The sequence below is a fragment of the Heptranchias perlo genome, chromosome 24 (assembly GCF_035084215.1).
Source record: "Heptranchias perlo isolate sHepPer1 chromosome 24, sHepPer1.hap1, whole genome shotgun sequence".
Lineage (NCBI taxonomy): Eukaryota > Metazoa > Chordata > Chondrichthyes > Hexanchiformes > Hexanchidae > Heptranchias > Heptranchias perlo.
Window position 1 is genome coordinate 42,075,398 of NC_090348.1, and position 24,998 is coordinate 42,100,395.

Consider the following 24,998-nt stretch of genomic DNA (forward strand, 5'->3'; position numbering starts at 1 on the left):
ACACACTCATGAATCTACTGGAATTCTCTGAGGAGGCTAACTCAGCGACTGTAATTTACAGAGAGGATTACAGGTACTGATCCAATATTGGGATTCAGATGATGTATAAACTACTCAAACAGTACTCTGACAGTTTATAGCTTTGGCTGGATTAGTACATATAATCCACTCGCATCACCCTCCATAGGATCTTATCCGTCTCCCGCTTGCTCTCTCTCTCTCTATATATATCAAACCTATTTTCTGTTGCCATAATTTAGTAATGCTTTTGTGGCATTGGAAACACCTAGATGCAACAGTAATTTCCACTTCGATTACTTTTCATAGGAAACACGAATGCCTGCTATTCAGTCCTCCAACCAATGGTGAGTGCTACGGCACGGGTAGCTCAGGTCCTCCTGCCTTTTCTGGCTTTGTTACAACAAAGAACATCTAAAAGAACAACCGTCAGCAAAGACCATGGAAGATTTGCTGGTAATATATTGAAAGACTTGCATATGTTGTGCACGGCCTGCGTCAGTTATTTCCTGCAACACTTTTCACATCACACTTTATTGATAAAACCCCTGTTGTCATGAAACAGCAAATTCACCAATTCAACCACGAGCAATGTCACAAGAAACCTGCAAGGATAATATGTACCTATATTATCACTTCCAAGTGAGCAAATGTTGATTATCGCTCGATAAACTTGCAGTGATTGTGTCATCACTTTTAGTCTTTATGAGTGGACATCATCATACAATAACGAGAAGCCGTAAATATAAGATAGTCACTAATAAATCCAATTGGGAATTCAGCAGGAACTTCTTAACCCAGGGAGTGGTTAGAATGTGGAACTCACTACCACATGGAGTAGTTGAGGCGACTCGCATAGACACATTTAAAGGGAAGCTAGATAAACACGTGAGGGAGAAAGGAATAGAAGGTTATGTTGATTGGGTTAGATGAAGAGGGGTGGGTGGAGACTCGTGTGGAGCATAAACACCGGCATGGACCTGTTGGGCTGAATGGCCTGTAAATTCTATGTAATTCTATGTAACTACATGCTGAATCCTGACTATCAATACTCGTCATCACATCTCCCACCATCAAAATTTTGGCCTCAGACAGATTTAAGTGTCGTCAATAACACCACATGGACTCCTTTCCCAAAATAAGAGAACAGTCACCTTGATAAGCACAAAACAATTGTAAAAAATAACGCTGCATTTACTTCCATCGACATGCCGATGGTTTGCAGGCTGGTCACAATCAATCTTCCCTTCAGATGTGGTCTTTGTTCAAATTCCAAACACTGTAAAATAGAGTTTCAGAACGTGCCGGGATGCCGGAGGCCTGGAGCAAACTGCTCAGATCTGGCACTTTCATTCATAGGAACACACGGAACAGTCAAGGGCAAGATAAGGTGACCCTGCCCATCAAAACTCGTCCCTCTTGTACCCCAACTCCCAGCTTCGTATCAAACTGCATCCCGAGCTCCACTTTGTCTCGACAACCTGCCTCACACATTGTCCCAAACATTTATCACTGAGTGAAGCTGTTCTCCCGAATATCTGCTTTAAATTTACTTTTCGCTAATTTAAATATCTGTCCTCTAACATGACAAACTTGGAAGCAATATTCTGGGTTTTCCACATCACTACTATTTAATATTTTATACAGCTCAGTGAGGCCCTCCCTTCACTTCCTTCTCTCTCTAGTCACAGGGCCCAAGTTGGAATCATGCTCCTCACTACTTTTTTAAATCAGATTCCCACAGGTTATTTAATAGCTGTAACAGGGCACTCCCCATGGCGAGGTAGGTGACTGACTCGCAGGGTGAATGTTTTCCTGGAAAAATGGATCTCTGCCAAAGTGATCACAGGACAACAAGAACCACGACCTGAAGAAGGAGGCGTTTTAATTTTTTTTTAAATTTGCTCTCAGGGTTGGGACAGGTAAGTCCGCATTTATTACCTATTCCTGGTTGTCCTGAGAAGGTGGTGGTGGTCCTTCTCCTGACCCACTACAGTTCTTGTGCTGATGTTGCCCCCACGACGGTGTTAGGAAGGGGATTCCAGGATTTTGACCCAACGATGATGAAGGTACAGCAGCATATGCCTAAGTCAAGTTGGTGCGTGACTTGGAGGGGAACGTGGAGGTGATGTTCCCTTGACCTTGCATATTGCACAACAATTGGATCATACATTTTTATATTATCTTTTGTGCTCATTAAGGTGAGGCCATCACCGTTGGAGAATGATACGGTTCCACTTTTGACATCATGAGGAACTCTCATATTAAGCACTGCACAGGCCCGATGCAAAGCGAAGCTCTCTCTGCTCTGTTGCATCAACAAGCCTTGACCCATCCTCAGAAGAGCACTCTGACTACCTATTTGCGCCAAATCACAGGAAGTTTTAGAGCAGGGTTGAGATTTTCCTCTCGCTGGTCTAGTCTTGGCTTAAAGCCAGATCTCAGGAATGAAGGAGCAGCATGATAACCCACTGCATCACCCACACCTCCAGCACAAAGTATGAAATAAAAATGTCAAGTTTCAAGAGATGTTTTTTTTAATAAACATTGAATTCAGCCAGCCCAACATGTCCCATTGCTCATTCGGCAGACTCACTTCCAGCAGAAATAAGTCAGCATTATTCATATCAACCCTTTGCACCTGGAGTCGAGTGTCTTATCTTTATTTAAATTGATTACATCCTGATAGAATGCCTTGTGGGCACGGCCATCAAACTAAGCCTCGTTCTTTTTTTGCAGACCCCAGGCTGCTACGATACAGAGAATTACATATATATATATGCAGGCAAGCATTAATAGAAAACTGATAGAAAACCAAAATCTATCATTTTCAATACAGGAGCCCCCTGTACTGCCAGAGTGCGAACAACCTCGGAGATTTGACAGGATTTGTCAAGGATAACTTGCCCTTTCCAATGAAAGAATTAACTCCTGTCTTCATTATCTCATCTCCGATCCAATCAATTTCTAATCTGTTTTCCCTTCCCACCTCCACACTGGCAGTCAACACTGTGACATTTAATTTAACACCAGTGTGATCCAAAGTCAAATCCCTAATTTAGCAGTTGATGGCTTATCTCCCAAATTATTTGCACATTAATGAAGAAAGGACGCTTCTATCAGAGGAAGCAATCTGCAATTCGCACAAGGCAGGCAACTAGCTGGTGCGATCCAATTCGGCTTTGTCTGTCTCTCGCGAAAGGAGTGATTGACAGCTGACCGAGAAGAGCAACCGTCTCCTCCGCCTCACCTGATAATGCGCCAGCGTGTTCAGCCTCTTCCAGTCGTTCTCTATCTTCGTGGTGACATCTTCGTCCTGCAGGATCACCCTGGCCATCCTGCCCTGTCGCCACTCTGTCGGGAGAAAGTTAGCGGTTGCGGGACCAATTGGGATGGTGCAAAAAGGGCGGGGAGAAAAAAAACACAAGGGAGAGAGAGAGAGAAAGTCAATGAAATCCCATAGTCTATTCAGCCTCACATCACGGATCAATGGGGCTTCATTATCTAAAGAAAACAAGCACTTCATTCAATGGAGGAGGATGTCGCAACTCCTCAAAGATAAGGAAGAAATCTCCTTCAGCTCGGAAACTGGCTATAAATGATTTCATTGACTCTGAAGAGAAGGTTGACCCCATTGTGTTTTCCTTTAGAGGTCATCCCAAGATCTGTAATTTTTTTCCATCAGTGCGCAGGTTAGTCGAAGCCAGCAGTTAGTACAGTCTGAAGCAGTTACTTCTTTTAGGTGTGGGTTTTAACTTATTTTTCCCCCTTATTCCATCTTCAACCCTCTCATCACAACCACCACCCCACCCCCCACCACCCTCCGGCCGAGTGGGTCCCAACTCCTGCTGTGCCAGGGTTCCGTGGTCGCCCGGTATCTCGCCCAAATGGCCATTCTTCACGAGTCAGCCCAGACCACAATTGTCGGCAAACTATGTGTTCATCCTTGTGTTCCCTCCATGGCCTCACCCCTCCCTATCTCTGTAGCATCCTCCAGCCCTAAAATGCTCCGCGATCTCTGCGCTCCTCCAATTCTTGCCTCTTGAGCATCATCGATTTTCATTGCTCTACCTTTGGCGGCCGTGGCTTCAGCTGCCCAGGCCCTAAGCTCTGGAATTCCCACCCTAAACCTCTCCGCCTCTCTAACTCTCCTCCTTTAAGTCACTCCTTAAAACCTACCTCTTTGACCAAGCTTTTGATCTCCTGTCCTAATATCTCCTTAAGTGGTTCAGTGTCAAATATTGTCTGATAATCGCTCCTGTGAAGCATGAGACATTTTAGTACGTTAAAGGCGCAATATAAATGCAAGCTGTTGTCGTTATGGAAAGGCTAAGCCCAATCCGTTCCCAACCAATGCCAACACACGCACACCCACTTCTTTTCCAGTCGGGGTTGTTGGATTGTTATCAGAAGGGGGAACCCCGGCTGAATTTCTTTCCTTCCTAGCCCAGGGGCACTGAGAGCAATTGTCGCCCCACCAAGATCGGCCAATTCAGTGCAGACCAAGGATCGAAGTGGGACCGTGCTGGCCTGTATGGCTCATCCCACACGAGGCAATGCATTTATCAGCTGAGCCCTTCAGGCAGCTCCTGTGTTAAGATTCTTAAAATCAGAAAGCACGCGTCGAGTGTCTTACAAAGTTCGTGAACTTTCCATCTCGAAATGTTTTTGTGTTTCTTTTATTTGCTACTGGAAGGTTGCAGTGTTTTTATTAGCCGGGCTGTTGCCTGTTGTTTTACATGTTTTATCTTTTCCGGCTGTTTCTCTGATAACTAGGTTTCCAAAAGAAGATTTCTAATATGGTGTCAGACATGGCTCAGTGGGTAACACTCTCTCCGCTATGTCAGAAAGTCGTTGGTTCAAGTCCCACTCCACAGGCTTCGAGGCTGACACTCCAGTGCAGTATTGAGGGAGTACAGCACTGTCAGAGGTGCCATCTTTCGGATGAGACATTAAAACGTGGCCCCGCCTGCCCTCTCAGGTGGATGTAAAACCCGTGACACTATTTCTAAGAGCAGGACAGTTGTCCCCAGTGTCCTGGTCAATATTTATCCCTTAACCAACATCACTAAAAACAGATGATCTGGTCATTATTACATTGTTGTTTGTGGGACCTTGCTGTGCGCAAATTGGCTGCCGCATCTCCTACATTACAACAGTAACTGGATTTCAAAAGTACTTCACTGGCTGTAAAGTGCTTTGGGATGTCCTGAGGTTGTAAAAGGCACTATACATTTCTTTTTAATATATTAGAAGTCTTCTGTATAACACACACTCCCTATAAGTGTCACACTTACTTCCTGTAACACATTTCCCGTCACACTTGGTTAATAGTCCCTATTGCTATCAAACAGTGAATCCTCTGATTCACCATGGGCAACACCAAAGAGAATTGCTACATACAAACACACATGTGAACCTCTGGTGGCATTGCTCATGGGTAGTCTGAGGTCAAGAGCACGGTTTTGATATTTGGCTGCTCACCCCCAGACCTGGCTCTTGAAGACCACTGCTCAAGTGCTCCCCGTGGGAATCAAGATAACTACGCCTGCTTGTAAATACATCAGGTCAATTGTAGATCACCAAATGAAACTGTAAATTTCAGACTGCAGGATGAAATGCTCGTCTTTCTTTCCTTTTGCAACATTAACAACAACAACTTGCATTTATATCGCACCTTTAACGTCGTAAAACGTCCCAAGGCACTTCACGGGAACGTTATCAGACAAAATTTGACACCGGGCCACGTAAGGAGATATTAGGACAGGTGATCAAAGCTTGGTCAAAGAGGTAGATTTTAAGGAGCATCTTAAAGGAGGAGGGACAGGTGGAGAGGTTTAGGGAGCTTTGTGCATCAGTCACAAGGTTTGACGCTTGATGTGTGACGTCTGTCTTTTCTTTGTAACACTGCTTTACATCGGCAATGAAGTGTGACACTTGATGTGTGACGTCTGGAGTGTGACGGATGTGCGCTCTGGATAATTTTCCTGTTCAACCAGACTTGAAACAATTGGATTTGGAGGGAAGTATTTGTGTTTTTGACATTAAAGCAAATGTTTTTTTAAAAAAATGAGAAAGTCTGGAGCTGGAAAGGGCCAATTACCCATGAAACCTGCTCCATCAAAGGTGTGATTATTCCAACATGGACCTATATGAAAAGTCAGTAAAGAAGGACCGGCCAGGTAAGACAGCTATGTCAACTTTAACGACCGCCTCTGTGCTAACTTGGCATTGGGTGTGCAATCAGCTCTGGGACCTGTCAATTTTTTTTTGGGGGGGGGGGGGGAAGGGGGTGGAGTGAGGGTCAAGTGGATGTCATTAAATGAGTCTGGGGTTACCTTGATTCAGCTCCTGTTGAGTCTGGTTCTGAGCACAAAGCCACCGCTAATTCACAACTTCACTCGACAAAGTCACAGCAATGGCCGGTGCAAGAGACCGAAGTCCCACTCTGCGCAGTGGGCAGTGCCGGTGATGCATGGTGTTTCTTACCCAAGTCCATGTCGGCTGCTTTCGGTCTTTGGGAGCAAGGTAAGTTCTTGAAGATGGCATCTAAAATCTTCTCCTTGACCTGGGTGATGGTGTCGCAGTTCAGAGTCTTCATCGAGATTTCAGGACTGTTCTCATTGTCTGGATTCACGCAGTTCAGAACCTAAAGAGGCGTAAAACATTTTAAAGTGTTACAGGAAATATCACAAGAGGGGTAAAACACGGTCAGAGTTCTTAAAGAAAAACTAATTCTTGAAATATGAGCGTTGATGGCGAGGCCGGCATTTATTGCCCATCCCCTAGTTGCCCTTATGAAGGTGGTGGTGAGCTGCCTTCTTCTTGAACCACTGCAGTCCGTGTGGTGAAGGTTCTCCCACAGTGCTGTTAGATAGGGAGTGACAGGAATTTGACCCAGCGACGGTGAAGGAACGGCGATATGTTTCCAAGTCGGGATGGTGTGTGACTTGCAGAGGAACGTGCAGGTGGTGTTGTTCCCATGTAATCTGCTGCCCTTGTCCTTCTGGTTGGGGGAGGTCGCAGGTTTGGGAGGTGCTGTTGAAGAAGCCTTGGCGAGCTGCTGCAGTGCATCCTGTGGATGGTACACACTGCAGCCACAGTGCGCCGGTGGTGGAGGGAGTGAATGTTTTAGGTGGTGGATGGGTGTCACCATTGGACTGAGGGAATGCTAATCAGGCAAAGCATTCGAGCATGAATTAAAATGGTGTGGGGATCAGAAGCGTCATTTTCTGAGCTGAAAGCTCCAGGTGGGAGCCTCACCCTCTGAGGGCATGTACTGGACTTCGGTTCACGCAGCTCACGATTGTGCCACCATACATGCTCACAGAATCACGCACATCCCAAAACAGAAAGGGTGACAGGGACAGACAACGGGCAACAGGTAGAGTGACACAAGGACGTCGAGTGAGAAAAGGATGAATGCTAAGAAAAGAGAAGTAGCAGGTACAGAGAGAGAGAGGCGGCCTTCGAGGCAAAAGGGAGAGATAAAGGGGCAGAAAGAAATGGTAAGGAGATGGACTAAAATATATGGAGAGAGACAAAATCAAAGGGAAAGGGTGAGAGAGGAGGAGAGAGATGAAGACAGTGATGGAGAGATGGTTAGATAGAGAAACTAAGAGCCACGGAGAGAAATTAAGACAAAGAAAGTTTATGTGTGTTGGCATGACAATCTTTGTAAACCTGGTCTGTTCACTGAATCGGTCATAGATGTGACCCGCACAGATTGAGGTTGTTTTTTTGCGGAAGAAATTAACCCACAAGCACTGTGCAGATCGATAGCTCTCAGTCATGGTTGCTATTAAATAAAAACTTTCCTTCATTTTCCATATCACAGTCATTTCCATCAGTGACAAATTCCTCCACAGCTTTCAACTCTGCACCTCCCCCCCTCCCTCAAACACATTTAATGGGCTGGCAGGAGGTGTGTGACACTGACAGATGAGAGAGCTGCCAGCTCTCTGTCCCACTTAGCAGCTCATGCTGCCAATTTTCAGAGAAGTGTTTCTCAGTGTCCCAACTTGTGCCCAAGGCCATGCCAGCATGAAGTGCCAATACATCCCGTCTCATCTCATGTGATCAGGAAGTAGCAGGGCGTCACTTATCCATTCTGGGAACCCATGCTCCTCCATCGTCAGTACTGGTCTCAATTTTGAACAATGTCATGCCAACAGAGACAGTGCTTGTGGACCAGAGAGAACAGTGACAGGTATCAGGTAAGGAAACTGGAAAGCACAAGCCCCGAGGTCTTGCCATGAATTACAGGCACAAAATTCAGGGTAAAAGGTCCTTTCTGTGAGGAGGGAATACGATGGAAAAGGAGGGTTTTAAAGAAAAAGCAGGCCCTGACTTGGGACCATCACACAGATAAATTAACGAAGGGCCTGAACCAAAATGTGAACCCATAATCTTATGTCTTTTCGAATCATAGAACCATACAGCACAGAAGGAGGCCATTCGTCCCAACATGCCTGTACCAGCTCTTTTAAAGAGCTGCCCAATTGGTCCCATTCCCCTGCACTTTCCCCATAGCCCTGCAATTTTCTCCCCTTCAAGTATTTATCCAATTCCCTTTTGAAAGTTACGATTGAATATGCTTCCACTACCCTTTCAGGCAGTGCATTCCCGATCAGAACAACTCGCTGCGTAAAAAAAAAAATTCTCCTCATCTCCCCCCTGGCTTTTTTGCCAATCATTTAGAATCTGTGTCCTCTGGTTCCCGACCCTCCAGCCTCTGGAAACAGTTTCTCCCTATCTACTCCATCAAAAGCCCTCATGATTTTTGAACACCTCTATTAAATCTTCCCTGAACCTTCCATGTTCTGAGGAGAACAATCCCAGCTTCTCCAGTCTCTCCACGTAACTGAAGTCCCTCATCCCTGGTACCATTCCGGTAAATCTCCTCTGCACCCTCTCCAAGGCCTTGACATCCTCCCTGAAGATGCTGGCATATTTTCCCTTTATTCCCAGTATTTTCTGTTCTGATTCTTACTGATCAGGGGTGAGCGTTGGAATGAATCAGAAATCCCAGGTCAATTCCAATTTGGGAAAAATTCTTGCAAATTGGTATTTGCCAGCTGGGATTTGGAGTCCAAAAGGCTTGGGAGGGGGTGGGGTTGGGTGGAGAGGCGAGGAGATTAAAAGAAACCAGACACAAATCCCAGTAGCACGATTTGTTAATGCATGTACATGGTCATAAAAAAAGCAATGAAAGATGCAAATATCATTAGCATTTTACACTCGATTGTGCAGATTGGTGGTAACGACACTTCAAGATTTGCCGCAAGCAAATCCACCTAACGACTTCAACCAGCCATTCAGCCATCACCGCCGAGCCTCAGCCATAAAAAGAGCCATTAAGTTTCGAAGGATAAAATACGGGCCGACGTTGCAGTCGTTAGAATGCATTATCCACTCAGGTGTTAATTAAATTGTTACTGCACGAATCGAGCCTTCAGCATCTGAGGGATTACAGATCTAGGCCTCACCACCAACACCCCCCCACCACCCCTCCCCTCCCCTCCGCCACGAGTGAATCTGCATCACAAAGCATTTAAGGAAATATAAAATGCAACTCCCAGCAGGTCAGCGCTGGCTTCTCATCAGAAATCAAAGTGCAAATGCTCCAGTTCCTTTGTAAATGATCTGATGGCTGTAAATTGAGGAACAGATGCAGCTTGCAGGCCTGCTGCTAGTACATGTGTGCTAGCTGCTTTCATCTGACAAATTTACAGAGTTTTTAAAAAAAAAACATAAAGGAAGCAGACTGATAATAAGAACAAACAAAGCCCTATGGAGCAGGCCGAGAAAATAAAACAGACTTCACTTCCAGCTCTGGTACCATCGAGGTGGCACCAAGGTTCCCGGGAGATGACTGACTGCATGGACTATGTTTTTTTTTCCTTTCTAATTATTCTCCTGACCTGAAAGTGCTGACTCCTCACTTGTTCACGAGGCATTTTTACACTTGGCTCTTGTTTACAATGCTGAGCCCGGCTCTCTCACCCCATCGTCAGCCGTGGCTCAGTTGGAATCACTCTTGCCTCTGAGTCAGAAGGTTTTGGGTTCAACTCCAGAGACTTGAGCACAAAAAATCTAGACTGACACTCCCACTGCAGTGTTGAGGGAGTGCTGCACTGTCGGAGGTGCCGTCTTTCGGATGAGACGTTAAACCGAGGCCCCTCTCAGGTGGGCATAAAAGATCCCGAGGCACTTTTGCGAAGAAGAGCAGAGGAGTTCTGCCGGGTGTCCGGGAACATTATTTATCCCTCAACCAACATCACTAAAACAGATGATCTGGTCATTATCACATTGCTGTTTGTGGGATCTTGCTGTACCCAAACTGGCTGCTGCATTTCCTACGTTTCAAAATTGACTACACTTTCAAAGTACTTTATTGGTTGTAAAGTGCTTTAGGATGTCCTGAGGTGGTCAAAGGCGCTATGTAAATGCAAGTCTTTCTTTCTATCGGCAGAATCACATGGGTTTACAGTTCGGCTGTCATCCTGGTTTTCAAATCTATCCAGTCTTGCCCTGCCTTCCTTTTTGTGATGATCTCATGCCTTACAACCCTTCGTTCCTCTAACGCTGGACCCCTCCTCATCTCTCGGTCCCTCCGCCTTGCCACTTCATACCCTGCTTTCAAAAGCCCGGGGTCTTCCACTGTGCCTCGTCCTTTGTTCGTGCTCGGTGCCCACTGTTTCCTTCTCCTCACTGTAAATTGTTCTGAGACCTTGTCCTACATGCAAGGAGTGCCATATAAATGGAAGCTTGGTGTCAGCCTTGCCTCAGTGGTAACACTCTCGTCTCTGAGTCCAAAGGTTGTAGGTCTGAACCCCACTCCAGAAACTTGGGCACATAATCTAAGTTGAGACTCCACTTCCGTACTGAGGGAGTGCTGCACTGTTGGAGGTGATGTCTTTTGGATGAGATATTAAACCTCGTGCCCCCTTTGCCTGATAAGGAACACGAAAAGGATCCCATGGCATTATTTCAGAGAAGAGCAGGACAGTTCTCCCCAGTGTCCTGGCCAGTATTTATCCCTCAAGCAACATCACTAAAACAGATTGTATGGTCATTTATCTCACTGGTGTTTGTGGGAACCTTGATGTGCGCAAATTGGCTGCTGTGTTTCCCTGCAGGTCAAAAAGCTTGGTCAAAGAGGTAGGTTTTAAGGAGCGTCTTAGAGAGAGAGGCGGAGAGGTTTAGGGAGGGAACTCCAGAGCATCGGGTCGAGGCAGCTGAAGGCAGGGCTGCCAGTGGTGCAGCGATGAAAATCAGGGATGCACAAGAGGCCAGAATTGGAGAAGCGCAGAGATCTGGGAGGACTGTTGGGCTGGAGGAAGTTACAGAGATAGGGAGGGGCGAGGCCATGGAGGGAATTGAAAATGAGGATGAGAATTTTAAAACTGAGGCGTCCACGGATCGGGAGCCGATATAGGTCAGCGAGCTCAGAGGTGATGGGTGAACGGGACTTGGTGTGATTTAGATACAGGCAGCAGAGTTTTGATGAATGGCCATTAAAGGAGATGGAAACAGAAAAGGCAGCAAATTGGCAGCGGCCAAAATCTGAAATGCTCGGACAGGTTAATATTTCTGGGTGGAGGCGGGGAAGGTAGGGGGGGGGGGTGGGGAGGGGGTTTTGGAGGAGTGGGAGTTCCAAAGGTCCACACCCGAAACTTTAATCTGGCTTTTCTCTTTCAGATGCTGACTGACCTGCTTCGTATTCCCAACACTTCCTTTTTTTAAAAATTATTTCTTTGAAGCGAAACAGGTTTGAGGTTGCAATTTCGAGCTTCTTCTGCCATTAGCTTTCACCGCGTGAGTATGATTCAAACCCATCCAGAAACGAGTTTATTTGAGTTGAACAAATTGCAGGAGTTGCATTTTTCCATTACGGGCCTTGCAGGAACAAGTTAAACTGAAGAGTTCGCTCACCCTAAACACTGCAGTGTAGTGGAGCAGTAAATTCTGACATCAGGTTATCACAATCTTCCATCTGTAATTCCAGACAATTCCAACAGTTGTCTTACTTATTAGTGCATGACAAAGCCATTCAGGATCTTAAAGGCACAGTGACCCTCACGATTCTTAGCTCATTCCACCAGGGGAATGAAGCTGATTCCATTTTAGGGCAACCATCGCTCCTCTCTCCCCGTTACCACCAGCAAACCCCCCACACCCCCGCCCGCTCCGCTGTTGCCAACCCTCCAGGATAGTGCTGGAGTCTTCAGAAAATCTCCTGGACGCTGCTGTGAACAACCACGGAGAAAAATCATAGGGGCATTAACAAATGTTTTTTTTCCATTCCCGGTGAACGCCTTCATTTATTAGTAATAAAAATATTGGAGATGGGGGGGGGGGGGGTGGGAAAGGCTTTCGACTGAGTGATTGGTTGGAGGTGGGAGGTCATGCGATGAAACCTCCAGGAATAAGTCCAACCAGAGTTGGCAACCCTACCACCCCACCCCTCCCAAGTTTTCTCCCTGCCTCTCCTATGGAAGCCAAAACATGTCGGCTTGGTTCGACATGTGCGGTGCGGTTCAAAGAGTGACAGGGGCCTGGCACAATGTCCGTCCATTCTTCCTGTGTGAGCCTTTCTCAGTCGAGCACTTGCGAGGACTTGAGAGGACATCACATCCTGTCCTGCCTTCAGCCAAAGTCCATTCACAAAACCCTTTCCAGCAGCTGGAATTGTTTACCAGATTGTTTACAGGACCCTTGTCTCGCGATGGTCCCTGCCGAAACATCTATTTCAGTATCACTGAGTACGTCGCACAACATTATAGCTCCACTGGTGGTTCAATTGGTAACTGCATTAACCACCAAATACAGCCGTACAGAAAGAAAGATTTTCATTTACAGAGCGCCTTTTATGGCCTCAGGACGTCCCAAAGTGCTTTACAGCCAAAGAAGTACTTTTCTGAAGTGTAGTCACTGCTGTAATGTGGGAAATAATGCAGCCAATTTGCACACAGCAAGATCCCACAATAGCGTTGAGATAATGACCAGATCATCTGTTTTAGTGATGTTGGTTGAGGGATAAATATTGGTTCCGACGGCAGGGAGAACTTCCTTGCTCTTCTTTGAAATGGTGGCCTTGGGATCTTTTATCTCCACCTGAGAGGGCAGACGGGGCCTCGGTTTAAGGGGGGACTGAGCTTTGATCCCTGGGGTTTGTGGCCGAGTTAGCTGATCCCAGCTCATTTTACAATTGGTCTTCAGTGCGCTTGAGCAAGGAACGGGAGACAGAAGTATCCCCGAGCCTGTAATGGGTGTGTCATGGCAGATGACAGTGCTGACAATTTCCCACTCGGTATCTACTGGTCAAAGATGCAGAAGTGTGATCTGGATTTTCAGAAATATCCTGTTTGTTAACTAAATGTTAAATGGGCATCTCCAGTGATATCATTATCTAAACGCCCGAAATGATTGATGAGCAGCCACATTCAGTTTTCCAATTATAATTTATATTCTATCTCACATCCATTACAATGATGAAGGTGCCACTCAATTACCAACATTACACATCCATTACAGGAGGGTACCAATATGATCAATATTACACATCCATCACAGTGAGGGTGCCACTCTGACCAATATTACACATCCATTACAGTGATGGAATCACTCACTGACCTATATTACACATCCATTACAGTGAGGGTACCACTCTGACCAATATTACACATCCATTACAGTGAGGGAATCACTTACTGACCTATATTACACATCCATTACAGTGAGGGTACCATTCTGACCAATATTGCACATCCATTACAGGAGGGGACCACTCTGACCTATATTACGCATCAGTTATAGTGAGGGTACCACTCTGACCTATGTTAAACATCCATTACAGTGAGGGTACCACTCAATGACCAATATTACATATCCATGATAGTGAGGGAATCACATACTGACCAATATTAGCCACCTGTTGCAGCAGGATTGCTTAGTTTATATTTAGAAGCATTTTGTGAGTTCATGTGTGATGCAGGCATTGAACGAGCTGTCTCTCTCCTTCACCCCTACCCCCATGACACTCCGTGCCACCCGCCCTCTCCTTCCCACACACACACACGTAGCAACTTCAGAAAATCTTGATTTTGTTTCTCTTGCTTGCCTTCTCAAAAGCTTAAAAGATACTGACTGGCTCATTCACTTCAATCTGTGGCAAAGCCATCTAATTACACAGAGCTAAGGTCATTTTCTTCGAGCGAAGCAGAGAGAAAAGGGTTCTGATCAAAAGTGACGTGACTCTCACTCTCAGTAAGTGGATTCTGACAGGAAAGCAAACATCTCGAGTTTGGAAGAAAAAAGGGAAATTGTTGGAAAAGACGGGTTGGCATTCCTGGTGTAGACCCTTAATGAGGACCTGACGAAGGAAGGAAGGGTCTCATAGACCAAGGGTTGCCCTTTCCTGGAGCTTGGCGTTGCCAGCATTTTCCATTTTCCGATTTCCAGCAAGTTGCGGTTTCATCGTGTGTTTGGTCCACCTCGGCTTCGGTAACGTGAAGCATCTGATGTGATCGACCGTCAAGAGTTAAAAACACAAACTCTCCGGTCGCCCCCAATGGTTCTATTGAGTGGCCTCAATGAACCAGGAAGGTTCTAGAGTTGACCCCTGGATTGGCCCGAGTTAGCTGATCTCAGGCTGAGGCTATAACTGGTCCTCGGTGAGCGGGGGGGGGGAAACTTGGGCCACAACTCCAACTCTCGGGTTCTGCAGGGCTCAGGACTCGGTCCCTTGCTTTTTGTGATATATATCAATGATTTGGACTTAAATGTAGGGGCCGTGATTAAAAAGTTTGCAGATGATTCAAAAATTGGCCGTGTGGTTGATGGTGAGGAGGAAAGCTGTAGACTGCAGGAAGATATCAATGGACTGGTCAGGTGGGCAGAAAAGTGGCAAATGGATTTCAATCCGGAGAAGTGTGAGGTAATGCATTTGGGGAGGGCAAACAAGGCAAGGGAATACACAACAAATGGGAGGAAACTGAAAGGTGTAGAGGAAGCAAGGGACCTTGGAGTGCATGTCCATAGATCCCTGAAGGTAGCAGGACAGGTGGATAAGGTGGTTAAGAAGGCATATGGAATACTTTCCTTCATTAGCCGAGGCACAGAATATAAGAGCAGGGAGGTTATGCTAGAACTGTATAAAACACTGGTTAGGCCACAGCTTGAGTACTGCGTACATTTCTGGTCACCACATTACAGGAACGATGTGACTGCATTGGAGAGGGTACAGAAGAGATTTAGGAGGATGTTGCCAGGACTGGATAATTTTAGTTATGAGGAAAGACTGGACAGGCTGGGGTTATTCTCTTTGGAACAGAAGAGGCTGAGGGGTGATTTAATTGAGGTGTACAAAATTATGAGGGGCCTAGATAGTGGATAGGAAGGACCTATTTCCCTTTGCAGAGAGGTCAATAACTCGGGAGCATAGATTTAAGGTGATTGGCAGAAGGATTAGAGGGGAGCTGAGGAGAAATGTTTTCACCCAGAGGGTGGTGGGGGTCTGGAACTCACTGCCTGAATGGGTGGAAGAGGCAGAAACCCTCAACTCATTTAAAAAAATACCTGGATGTGCACCTGAAGTGCCGTAACCGACACCTACAAGGCTGAGGACCAAGTGCTGGAAAGTGCGATCGGGCTGGGTGTCTTCATTTTCGGCCAGCGCGAACACGATGGGCCGAATGGCCTCCTTCTGTGCCGTAAATTTTCTATGATTCGAGGTTGTCTTCTAGGGCCTCCTGCTGGAAAGTGCACCTGCGGCCACCATTACACCGAAGGTACCACTCAATGACCAATATTACACACCCATTACAGTGAGGGTACCACTCAATGACCAATATTACACACCCATTACACCGAAGGTACAACTCAATGACCAATATTACACACCATTACAGTGAAGGTACCACTCAATGACCAATATTACACACCCATTACACCGAAGGTACCACTCAATGACCAATAATACACACCTATTACAGTGAAGGTACCACTCAATGACCAATAATACACATCCATTACACCGAAGGTACCACTCAATGACCAATAATACACACCCATTACAGTGAAGGTACCACTCAATGACCAATAATACACACCCATTACAGTGAAGGTACCACTCTGACCAATAGGAGGGGAGGGGGTTGAAAAGTAAAAATAACTGAACACATCTGTCTTTTTCCCTCATGTTTCTTGTAAAGAAAGGGAATCCTCGATTACCAGCACAAGCTTCTGGGGTAAATCACGCATGCTGTTTGGCACAGTGACAGTTCCTCAGTGGAAGCACATTATTTCTGCTCATCACCATGGCTGACATTATTAGCACCCACCCCATCTCAACGGGAAGATCCTGCTCTCATAAAGTGCGCAAATTAGTCCAATTATCCTCGGACCCCCGCCCTCTTCCAATCCGATCAAGTTTCCTGTTCTTGGCTGGCTTCTGAACTTACCAGTGTCTTGTAGTCTATCTGCTGCCTGATGAGCTTGTCCTCGCTGAGAGAATAGCGTGCCTCGCCTGTAATTGAGTCAATCGGCCCCTTCTCCATTTGCTGCTTGATGGCACAGAATAGCATGAACAAAGGCTCCCCTGCACATTCCTGATCAATACAAAAATGAAAGAGGCCAGCATTAGTTCAGGTGCACGTTCAGGACAAACATCTACGGGAGCTCTCAGAGAAAGGTGAAAGTGCACCGTCATTCTCGACATGGACCGATGCTATCCCCCGCGACCCCCCTCCTCCCACGTTCACCAATTGGAATCATACGACACAGAAGGAGGCCATTCAGCCCATCATGCCTGTGCCAGCACTTTGAAAGAGCTATCCAACTAGTTCCGCTCCCTTACTCTTTCCCCATAGCCCTGCAATTTGTTTCCCCTCCTCACTTGAAAGCTTGATGACTTAGGAACAAAGGAACATCGGAACAAGAGTAGGCCATTCAGCCCCTCGTACCTGCTCCGCCATTTGATAAGATCATGGCTGATCTGTGATCTAACTCCATATACCTGCCTTTGGCCCATATCCCTCAATACCTTTGGTTGCCAAAAAGCTATCTATCTCAGATTTAAATTTAGCAATTGAGCTAGTATCAATTGCCGTTTGCGGAAGAGAGTTCCAAACTTCTACCACCCTTTGTGTGTGGAAATGTTTTCTAATCTCGCTCCTGAAAGGTCTGGCTCTAATTTTTAGACTTAGCCCCCTCCTCCTAAAATCCCCAACCAGCGGAAATAGTTTCTCTCTATCCACCCTATCTGTTCCCCTTAATATCTTATAAACTTCGATCAGATCACCCCTTAACCTTCGAAACTCCAGAGAATACAACCCCAATTTGTGTAATCTCTCCTCGTGACTTAACCCTTGAAGTCCGCAAGGTCGGGGTTGGGGGGATGGGAACACGATAGATCCACAAGGCTTTCTTGCCCTCGGGTACCTCACCCGAATGGCTGTTCTTCAGCCTCCTGCACCCGTAGGCTTTTCGAACAGATGGGGGCATCAGAGCTGGGCCCGAGCCTACCCTCACCAGACGAGGAGGTTCCAGCAAGGGAAGTGCACGGCACTCCAGTGATGATTTTAACTCCGTTTACCCAACACGGGCATGTTGAACCCAGTTGTCGCGTCCCCACCACCAGCTCAGCTGAGACCAGTTGTGCTCTGCTTCATAAATTGAGGTGACAAGTTAGAGCACAACTTTTGTTTTCGTTCTCAGGATATGGGCGTCGCTGGCAAGGCTGGCATTTATTACCCATCCCTAGTTGACGCAACTAAGTGGCCCGCTCGGCCACTCCAGAGGGAAGTTAAGAGTCAACTGCGTTGGTGTGGGACTGGAGTCACATATAGGCCAAACCGGGGTCAGGACATCAGTTTTCCTTCCCTGCAGGACACTGGTGAACCAGTTGGGTTTTTAACGACAATCTGATTGCATTTACTGATGCCAGCTTTTTATTTCCAGATTTTTCTTTAAGCTGAATTCAAATTCTCAGATAAGGTGGGATTTGAACTCACTTTCCCTGGATTATTAGTCCAGGGCTCTGGATTACTGGTGGAGTGACATAACCACTGCACCTCCGTACCCAATGCTGGCTGAGAAATCTCAGATAGCAGTTTGGCAATGGAAGATGGGAATCCAAAAAGAGATAGGAAAAACAATGTCCAAGACTGGGAGGAAGAGTTCTCGCACTGCCTGTTGGTAATTGCACTGTATAACCCATACAGACCCCCACTTTGTGCTGAATGGGCTGCTCACAGATGAGGTGACAGTGGACGAGCTGCAAAGGGACTCAGTACCACTGCGTTAGGAAGGGGGAAATAAACAGGCAAGCTCCTTGCTCCTAATCGCAGTCCAGTGGCCCCCCCCCGCTGGAGAAGCGTGCAGGTGTGCAAATCTGATGGGGCTGGGCATGCAATGCCCTCCACAGTTGAATAGCCTGCTGACGCCTATCGCCGAGGCCCAGGTGTGAAAAGTAGAGGGCAGCTGGGGCCCATGGAACTCAAACAACAACAACAACTTGCATTTATATAGCGCCTTTAACGTCGTAAAACATCCCAAGGCGCTTCAGAGGAGCGATTATCAGACAAAATTTGATAAAAACCCAGCAAGCAGACAGCGGTTTCAGGATAGGAAACTGGACGAAAGATGACACTGTCTGTGTGAGCGTAATACGAGTTCTGTTCAGCTGGGAGAGAACGGAGCTGTGGACAGATGACGCAACTCCTCTCCAAACTTAATTGTTCCACATTCACCATTAAAGAGATTTAAAAGTCGTCCCTGGCTGGCTGTCTGCATTTGTTCTGTGAAGAAACCAGAAGCTTGACTGTTCCTTTTCTCACCAATATCAGTTCACAAAAGGGAAACGGTCCCTTAAACTGACCTCCTCAGGTAACCCCTTGACTGAGGATAACAAGTTAACCACCTCCATGCAGGGACAGTGTTGTGGAGCTCTCCCCGTGCCACACTTTCAATTCTGGCACTTAGAGAATCGAAGGCTTGATCAGAAGCAACATATTAACAGTGGAAGTAAAGAAGAAAGAAAGAAAGACTTACATTTCTATCGCGCCTTGCACAACCTCAGGGGGCCCCAAAGCGCTTTACAGCCAATGAAGTACTTTTTGAAGTGTGGTCACTGTTGTAATGTAAGGAAACATGACAGCCAATTTGCGCACAGCAAGCTCCCACAAACAGCAATGAGATAATGACCAGATCATCTGGTTTTTTTTACGTGATATTGGTTGAGGGATAAATATTTGGTCAGGACACCGGGGAGAACTCCCCTGCTCTTCTTCAAATAGTGCCATGAGATCTTTTATGTCCACCTGAGAGGGCAGACGGGGTCGCGGTTTAACGTCTCATCTGAAAGACGGCTCCTCCGACAGTGCAGCAAATTAAGTGGTAAATACATAAACTATTGCAGTCTATATTATTGTTCAACCTCACTTAATCTGGAGATGGCCCATCACCTTTAATGGAGGCTTTATTGATCACGACTCCCAATATTTTACCCCAGCATCTCCCTTCCTCTCCTGAAGGTGCTGTCTCACGTACCACGGCTGCTGCGGCCCTCTGGCACCTTGCCCAACTCATACGTGAGCCCTCGACCACGAATGTCAGCGGGGCAGTCGACCGTGGGAGGCATTACCTCCGAGACCGATCCTATCCTCACCCGATGCCCACACGCACTTTCCAGCGTGGGTCACCGTTGTTCAAACCTGGGCTGATCTTCTTCCCCTTCCTCAACCTCGGATGGACACTGAGGCCAATTCTCATGTCATTCACTGGGCTGAGATCAGCTGACTCAGCACGAATCAAATGTAGGACTTCAATGGACTGTGCACTCAGTCCCACACTGGGCACTATTTAATTAACTGAGGCATCCACAGACTCAGAAAGCAACAAACTTAACAAAATAAATGTGACTTCTTCGGGATCATAGAACCTTGTATAACCTGGCGCCTCTCCCTTTCTCTGCAGCTCAATGCTGTAGAGGTTACATTTTTTTTGATATTCATTCTGGGGATACAGGCACTGCTGGCAGAACCGACATTTATTGCCCATCCCGAGTTGCCCTTGAGAAGGTTGGCGGTCGGCCTTCTTCCTGAACCGCTGCAGTCCGTGTGGTGAAGGGACTCCCACGGTGCTGTTAGGTAGGGAGTTCCAGGATTTTGACCCAGCGACGATATACGTCCAAGTCAGGATGGTGTGTGTGACTTGCAGGGGAAATTGGAGGTGATACTGTTCCCATGCACCTGCTCCCCTTGTCCTTCTTGGTGGTAGAGGTCACGGGTTTGGGAGGTGCTATCAAAGAAGCCTTGGCGAGTTGCTGCAGTGCATCTTGTGGATAGTACACACTGCAGCCACGGTGCGCCGGTGGTGGAGGGAGTGGATGTTTAAGGTTTAAATTCTTAGAATATAAAACCCCAAAAGAAGTCCGTAATCTGAAGAAACGTAGACCCCCATTTATTTTTAAAATTGCTTGGTTAATTAGCTTATCACTAAGCAGCATAGAATTAGATAGAATTTGCAGCACAGCCATTTGGACCAACTGGTCTGTGCCCTGGTGTTTATGCTCCACACAAGCTTCCTCCCATCCCTCTTCATCTGAACATATCAGCATAACCTTCTATTCCTTTCTCCTTCACGTGTTTATCTAGCTTTCCCTATTCCATGTGGTTGCAAGTTCCACATTCTAACCACTCTTTGAGTACCAAGTTATAGTCCAACAATTTTATTTGAAAATCACTCTTTGAGTACATAAGAACATAAGAAATAGGAGCAGGAGTAGGCCAATCGGCCCCTCGAGCCTGCTCCGCCATTCAATAAGATCATGGCTGATCTGATCCTAATCTCAAATCTAAATTCATGCCCAATTTCCTGCCCGCTCCCCGTAACCCCTAATTCCCTTTACTTCTTGGAAACTGTCGATTTCTGTTTCAAATTTATTTAATGATGTAGCTTCCACAGCTTCCTGGGGAGTAAACAAATTTCTCCTGAATTCCCTTTTGGATTTATTGGTGGCTATCTTATATTTATGACCCCATAGTGCCCTATTCCACTCCATTTGCTTTATCAGAGAAATATTCAGGCTGCAACTCACAGAGTAAAGCTGAGTGGGATAAAAACCTGTTAGAGAAAACTTACCGGGGTGAGGGGGAGCATTTTATATCCTTACCTTCAGGAATTTGTACAAGAGGAACGTAAACCAGTTGGTAAGCATCTTTTCTGCCACAGATTCAGTCCTAACATGAAAAGAGAGAGAGAGAAAGAAAATTAAAAATGTATTTTGGCAACTTTTATCGAATTAAATGTAATGATGTTGAATCCACCACATTGATGACGCATTAAGTGCTGAAACCCAGCTGTCTCGCCGAACAAGGCATTCATCGAAGGGATTGGTGACGATAGATGGACATCAACATTTTGCATTTATATAGCGCCTTTTACAAAGTAAAATGTCCCAAAGGCGCTTCGCAAGAGCGTTATCAGACAAAATTTGACACCGAACCACGAGGAAATATTAGGACAGGCGACCAAAAACTTGGTCAAAGAGGTAGGTTTGAAGAATAGGAAGAAAGAAAAGAACAAACTTGCATTTCTATAGCGCTTTTCATAACCTCAGGACATCCCCAAGCACTTCACAGCCAATGAAATACGTTTTTGGAGGGTTGTCACTGTTGTAATGCAGGGAAACACAGCAGCCAATTTGCGCACAGCAAGCTCCCACAAACAGCAATGTGATAATGAACAGATAATTTGTTTTTAGGTGTTGGTTTGAAGGATAAACATTAGCCCAGACACCAATAGATGAACATTAGATAGGCTGTATATCTCCCATTCCCTTCACTCCATCATTGGCAGCCCGGCCTTCAGCCCCAAGCTCTGGAATTCCCTCCCTAAACCTCTCTCTCCTCCGTGAAGAGCTCCTTTAAACCTACCTCTTTGACGAAGCTTTTAGTCACCAGTCCTAATATCTCCTTCTTTGGCTCGGGGCCGGTTTTTGTCTGATTACACTCCCGTGAAACGCTTTGGGACGCTAAAGACGCAATATAAATGCAAGTTGTTGTGATGGTTGTTGAATCTCTCCAAGCAGACCCTGTGCGGGTGGGCGAGGGGAATAATCAGATGGAAGGGGCGTTTCTGATGGGCTCCGAGCACCTGCTCGTGACAAGGCTAAACGAGCGCAAAACACCCATCTGCCCTCCAGGCAACAGAGGTGTTAAAACTATCAGCAAGAGACATTTCCCCTGCTCCTCATAATTTAATCGGCTTCAAGGAGATCAGTGAAGGGTGCTCCATGAATAGTTCAAGAGTTGTCTCCTAATTGTCCAGATAAGTGCTTGTTTTTTTAAAAAAATTTCCAGAGCGCTTCAATTTTCTTCCCTGCTCTCACTCGTGCTGGTCGCGGTTCCCTGGTTACTGGTACCTGGCCCCAGGTGAGCAGCCTTCCAGTTTCTCTCTATCTACCCCATCGGTTCCCCTTAATATCTTGAAAACTTAGATCAAATCACCCCTTCATCTTCTAAATTCCAGGGAATACAACCCTAATTTGTGGAATCTCTCCTTGTAATTTAACCCTTGGAGTCCAGGTATCATTCTCGTAAATCTACGCTGCACTCCCTCCAAGGCCAACACATCCTTGTCAGGAGCCAGGAGGGTAAATCGGGCTGATTTTTTTTGTTCCAACCCCCGCCCTTTCATCCCTCGCCCTGAGGTGCTGTGGCTAAATAGAACTCTCTCCGACTGCTGTCCCAGCTGAGCTGGGCTGGCTCAGTATGGACTGGGGACGAAAGCTGGAGGGGGCAGTCGGGACCACAAGGCTTGGTTCCACACTGGGTAAGTGCGTTCAGCAACTGAACCATTGGAGGAGCCTGAAATTTCCAGTCTCCCTGAAGGCCCTTGTGACATTGAACGAAGCACACTGTTTACAAAACCGCCTGGTTTCATTGCTGCTCGTAAATCTCTTGTAGTGTTGCTCACGGCAAGTCAGACAATAGACAGGTTAATAATGACAGGAGTGTTAAACATTGTAATGCCCAATGTATTAATCTGCAGCTAAGGTGGAGCTGTGTTTAACCTACCATGTGTCTCTTTAAGGTGATAAATTTTATTTGCTATCAATGTCCTCGTGTTAATTACAGGTTAATTACTGTGGGATGAGGGAACTTTGCAGATTGTCAGGTGCTTGTTTATTTCCAGCTCCAAGTCAATCCGTAAACTTCCCTCAGCAAAGTTAACTAACCAGAGGCTGAAATGACTGCATTTAGTTCTCTCCCTTTAAATATTTTTAACAGTTTCAAATGTGACAGCTGTTCTCAACCCTACACATTGAACGATAGGGAGAGCCAGACAGAAACAGAGAGACAGACAGAAACAGAGAGGCAGAGACAGAGAGACAGACAGAAACAGAGAGGCAGAGACAGAGAGACAGAGAGGCAGAGACAGAGAGACAGAGAGGCAGAGACAGAGAGCCAGACAGAAACAGAGAGACAGACAGAAACAGAGAGGCAGAGACAGAGAGACAGAGAGGCAGAGACAGAGAGACAGACAGAAACAGAGAGGCAGAGACAGAGAGACAGACAGAAACAGAGAGGCAAACTGAAACAGAGACAGAGGCAGACAGAAACAGAGTGACAGAGAGGTAGACAGAAACAGAGATCAAGACAAGACCGACAGACAGACGGACGGAGAGAGGGAGGTAAAGATAGATAGGGAGATATGGTGATAAAAATAGATAGCTAGATACTTAGACAGACAGTTAGATTACAGATATATCTGTTCCCAGTCTGTGTGCATCTATCGGTCACGCATAGCAACGCAGGCTAAGCAATCAGATGGAGGGGTCAGGCCACCTGACCCTTGACCATCCTGATTGTTCCGTCATTAAAACGAACAGCAAGAACATTGTGAGGGCCGCAGTTTGGGTGTGCAGCCCCCCATGGCCAAATGTCCACTCGGCCCTACTGTCAAGGCAGGCTCCACGCCGGGAGCTTTAATTCTGAACGTTTGCCCCACAGTTCCCCGTGCACCACCCTGAGCTCATCAACTGCCGGTTATGAAGCCCTCTCAATGGTGAAATCATCTCCATAATGTACGACTGGCACTGCATCAACCGAACATTTCTAATTACTTCAAGTACTGACAATATAATTTTAATCTTCTTGAAGATTGACCTGTGCAATTACATCCTGTCACAATCCCGAGCAGTTGGTGCAAGTCATCCCATTGCAAGTGTGACTTCCAATTAAAATATGGAGAGAATTGCATTTTAATGCAGTCACACAAAAATGCCTGGCTTACAATATTAATTAAATCTTGCTTATTTGATTGCTGTTAACTATTCATTATCTCCCAGCCCTTGGCAGGTCGGGGCTGGGGGGAGGGCTTGAGAAAGGCCTTTGTTTAAATAAATGCATAAAGGATTAAGTGATAAATTTTAATTTTAATTGTTTTTTTAAAAAATCAAATACGAGAACTCTTCCCCTTTAATTCTCTCCAGTTTTTTCCGCTCCTCCCCTCTCAAATCCGCTCGCCCCTCCCTCCTCCCAGCCTGGGTTTTCTGGGGTACAGGTTACTTAGCAACCACTTCCCAGAGCCCATTCTTCAGCTGCAAGATCAGATGGTGAGCAAGGGCAGGCTTTTGGACTGTGCGTTCTTTGATCCTTTGTCCCCTTCACCGTCGGGTCCGACGACCTGAAGGTGCTGGGGATCTGGTTCGGTGGGGGGGCCGGGGGGGGGGGGGGTCCCAGGGCTGCACCAAGAACTGGGAGGAGTGAAGTGCCAAGGCCAAAAAGAAGCTTGGTACGTGGGTGGGGCGCTCCCTCTCCATAACCGGCAGGAACCTGGTGATAAGGTGTGAGGTACTCGCGGGAGTGCTCTACGTGGCCAAGGTCTGGCCCGTTCCCCGCCGTCACCGGAGCTATCTTCCACTTTGTCTGGAGGTCCAAGGTAGAGCGTGTCCACAGGGACGCCAGAAG

At 46.5% G+C, this 24,998-nt stretch overlaps 1 protein-coding gene across 3 annotated transcripts in view; it reads right to left on the reverse strand.

The window, feature by feature from the left end:
• The window catches only part of plxna4 (plexin A4), a 552,119-nt gene that overhangs the window by 31,237 nt on the left and 495,884 nt on the right, over positions 1–24,998 (reverse strand). For all 3 annotated transcript variants that reach the window (XM_068005167.1, XM_068005168.1, XM_068005169.1), the window contains exons 23-26: positions 21,197–21,263; positions 16,485–16,631; positions 6,508–6,667; positions 3,269–3,372 (exon numbers count right to left, since the gene is read on the reverse strand). In XM_068005167.1, coding sequence (XP_067861268.1) covers positions 3,269–3,372; positions 6,508–6,667; positions 16,485–16,631; positions 21,197–21,263 — 478 coding nt within the window. The remainder of the gene's footprint in view (positions 1–3,268; positions 3,373–6,507; positions 6,668–16,484; positions 16,632–21,196; positions 21,264–24,998) is intronic.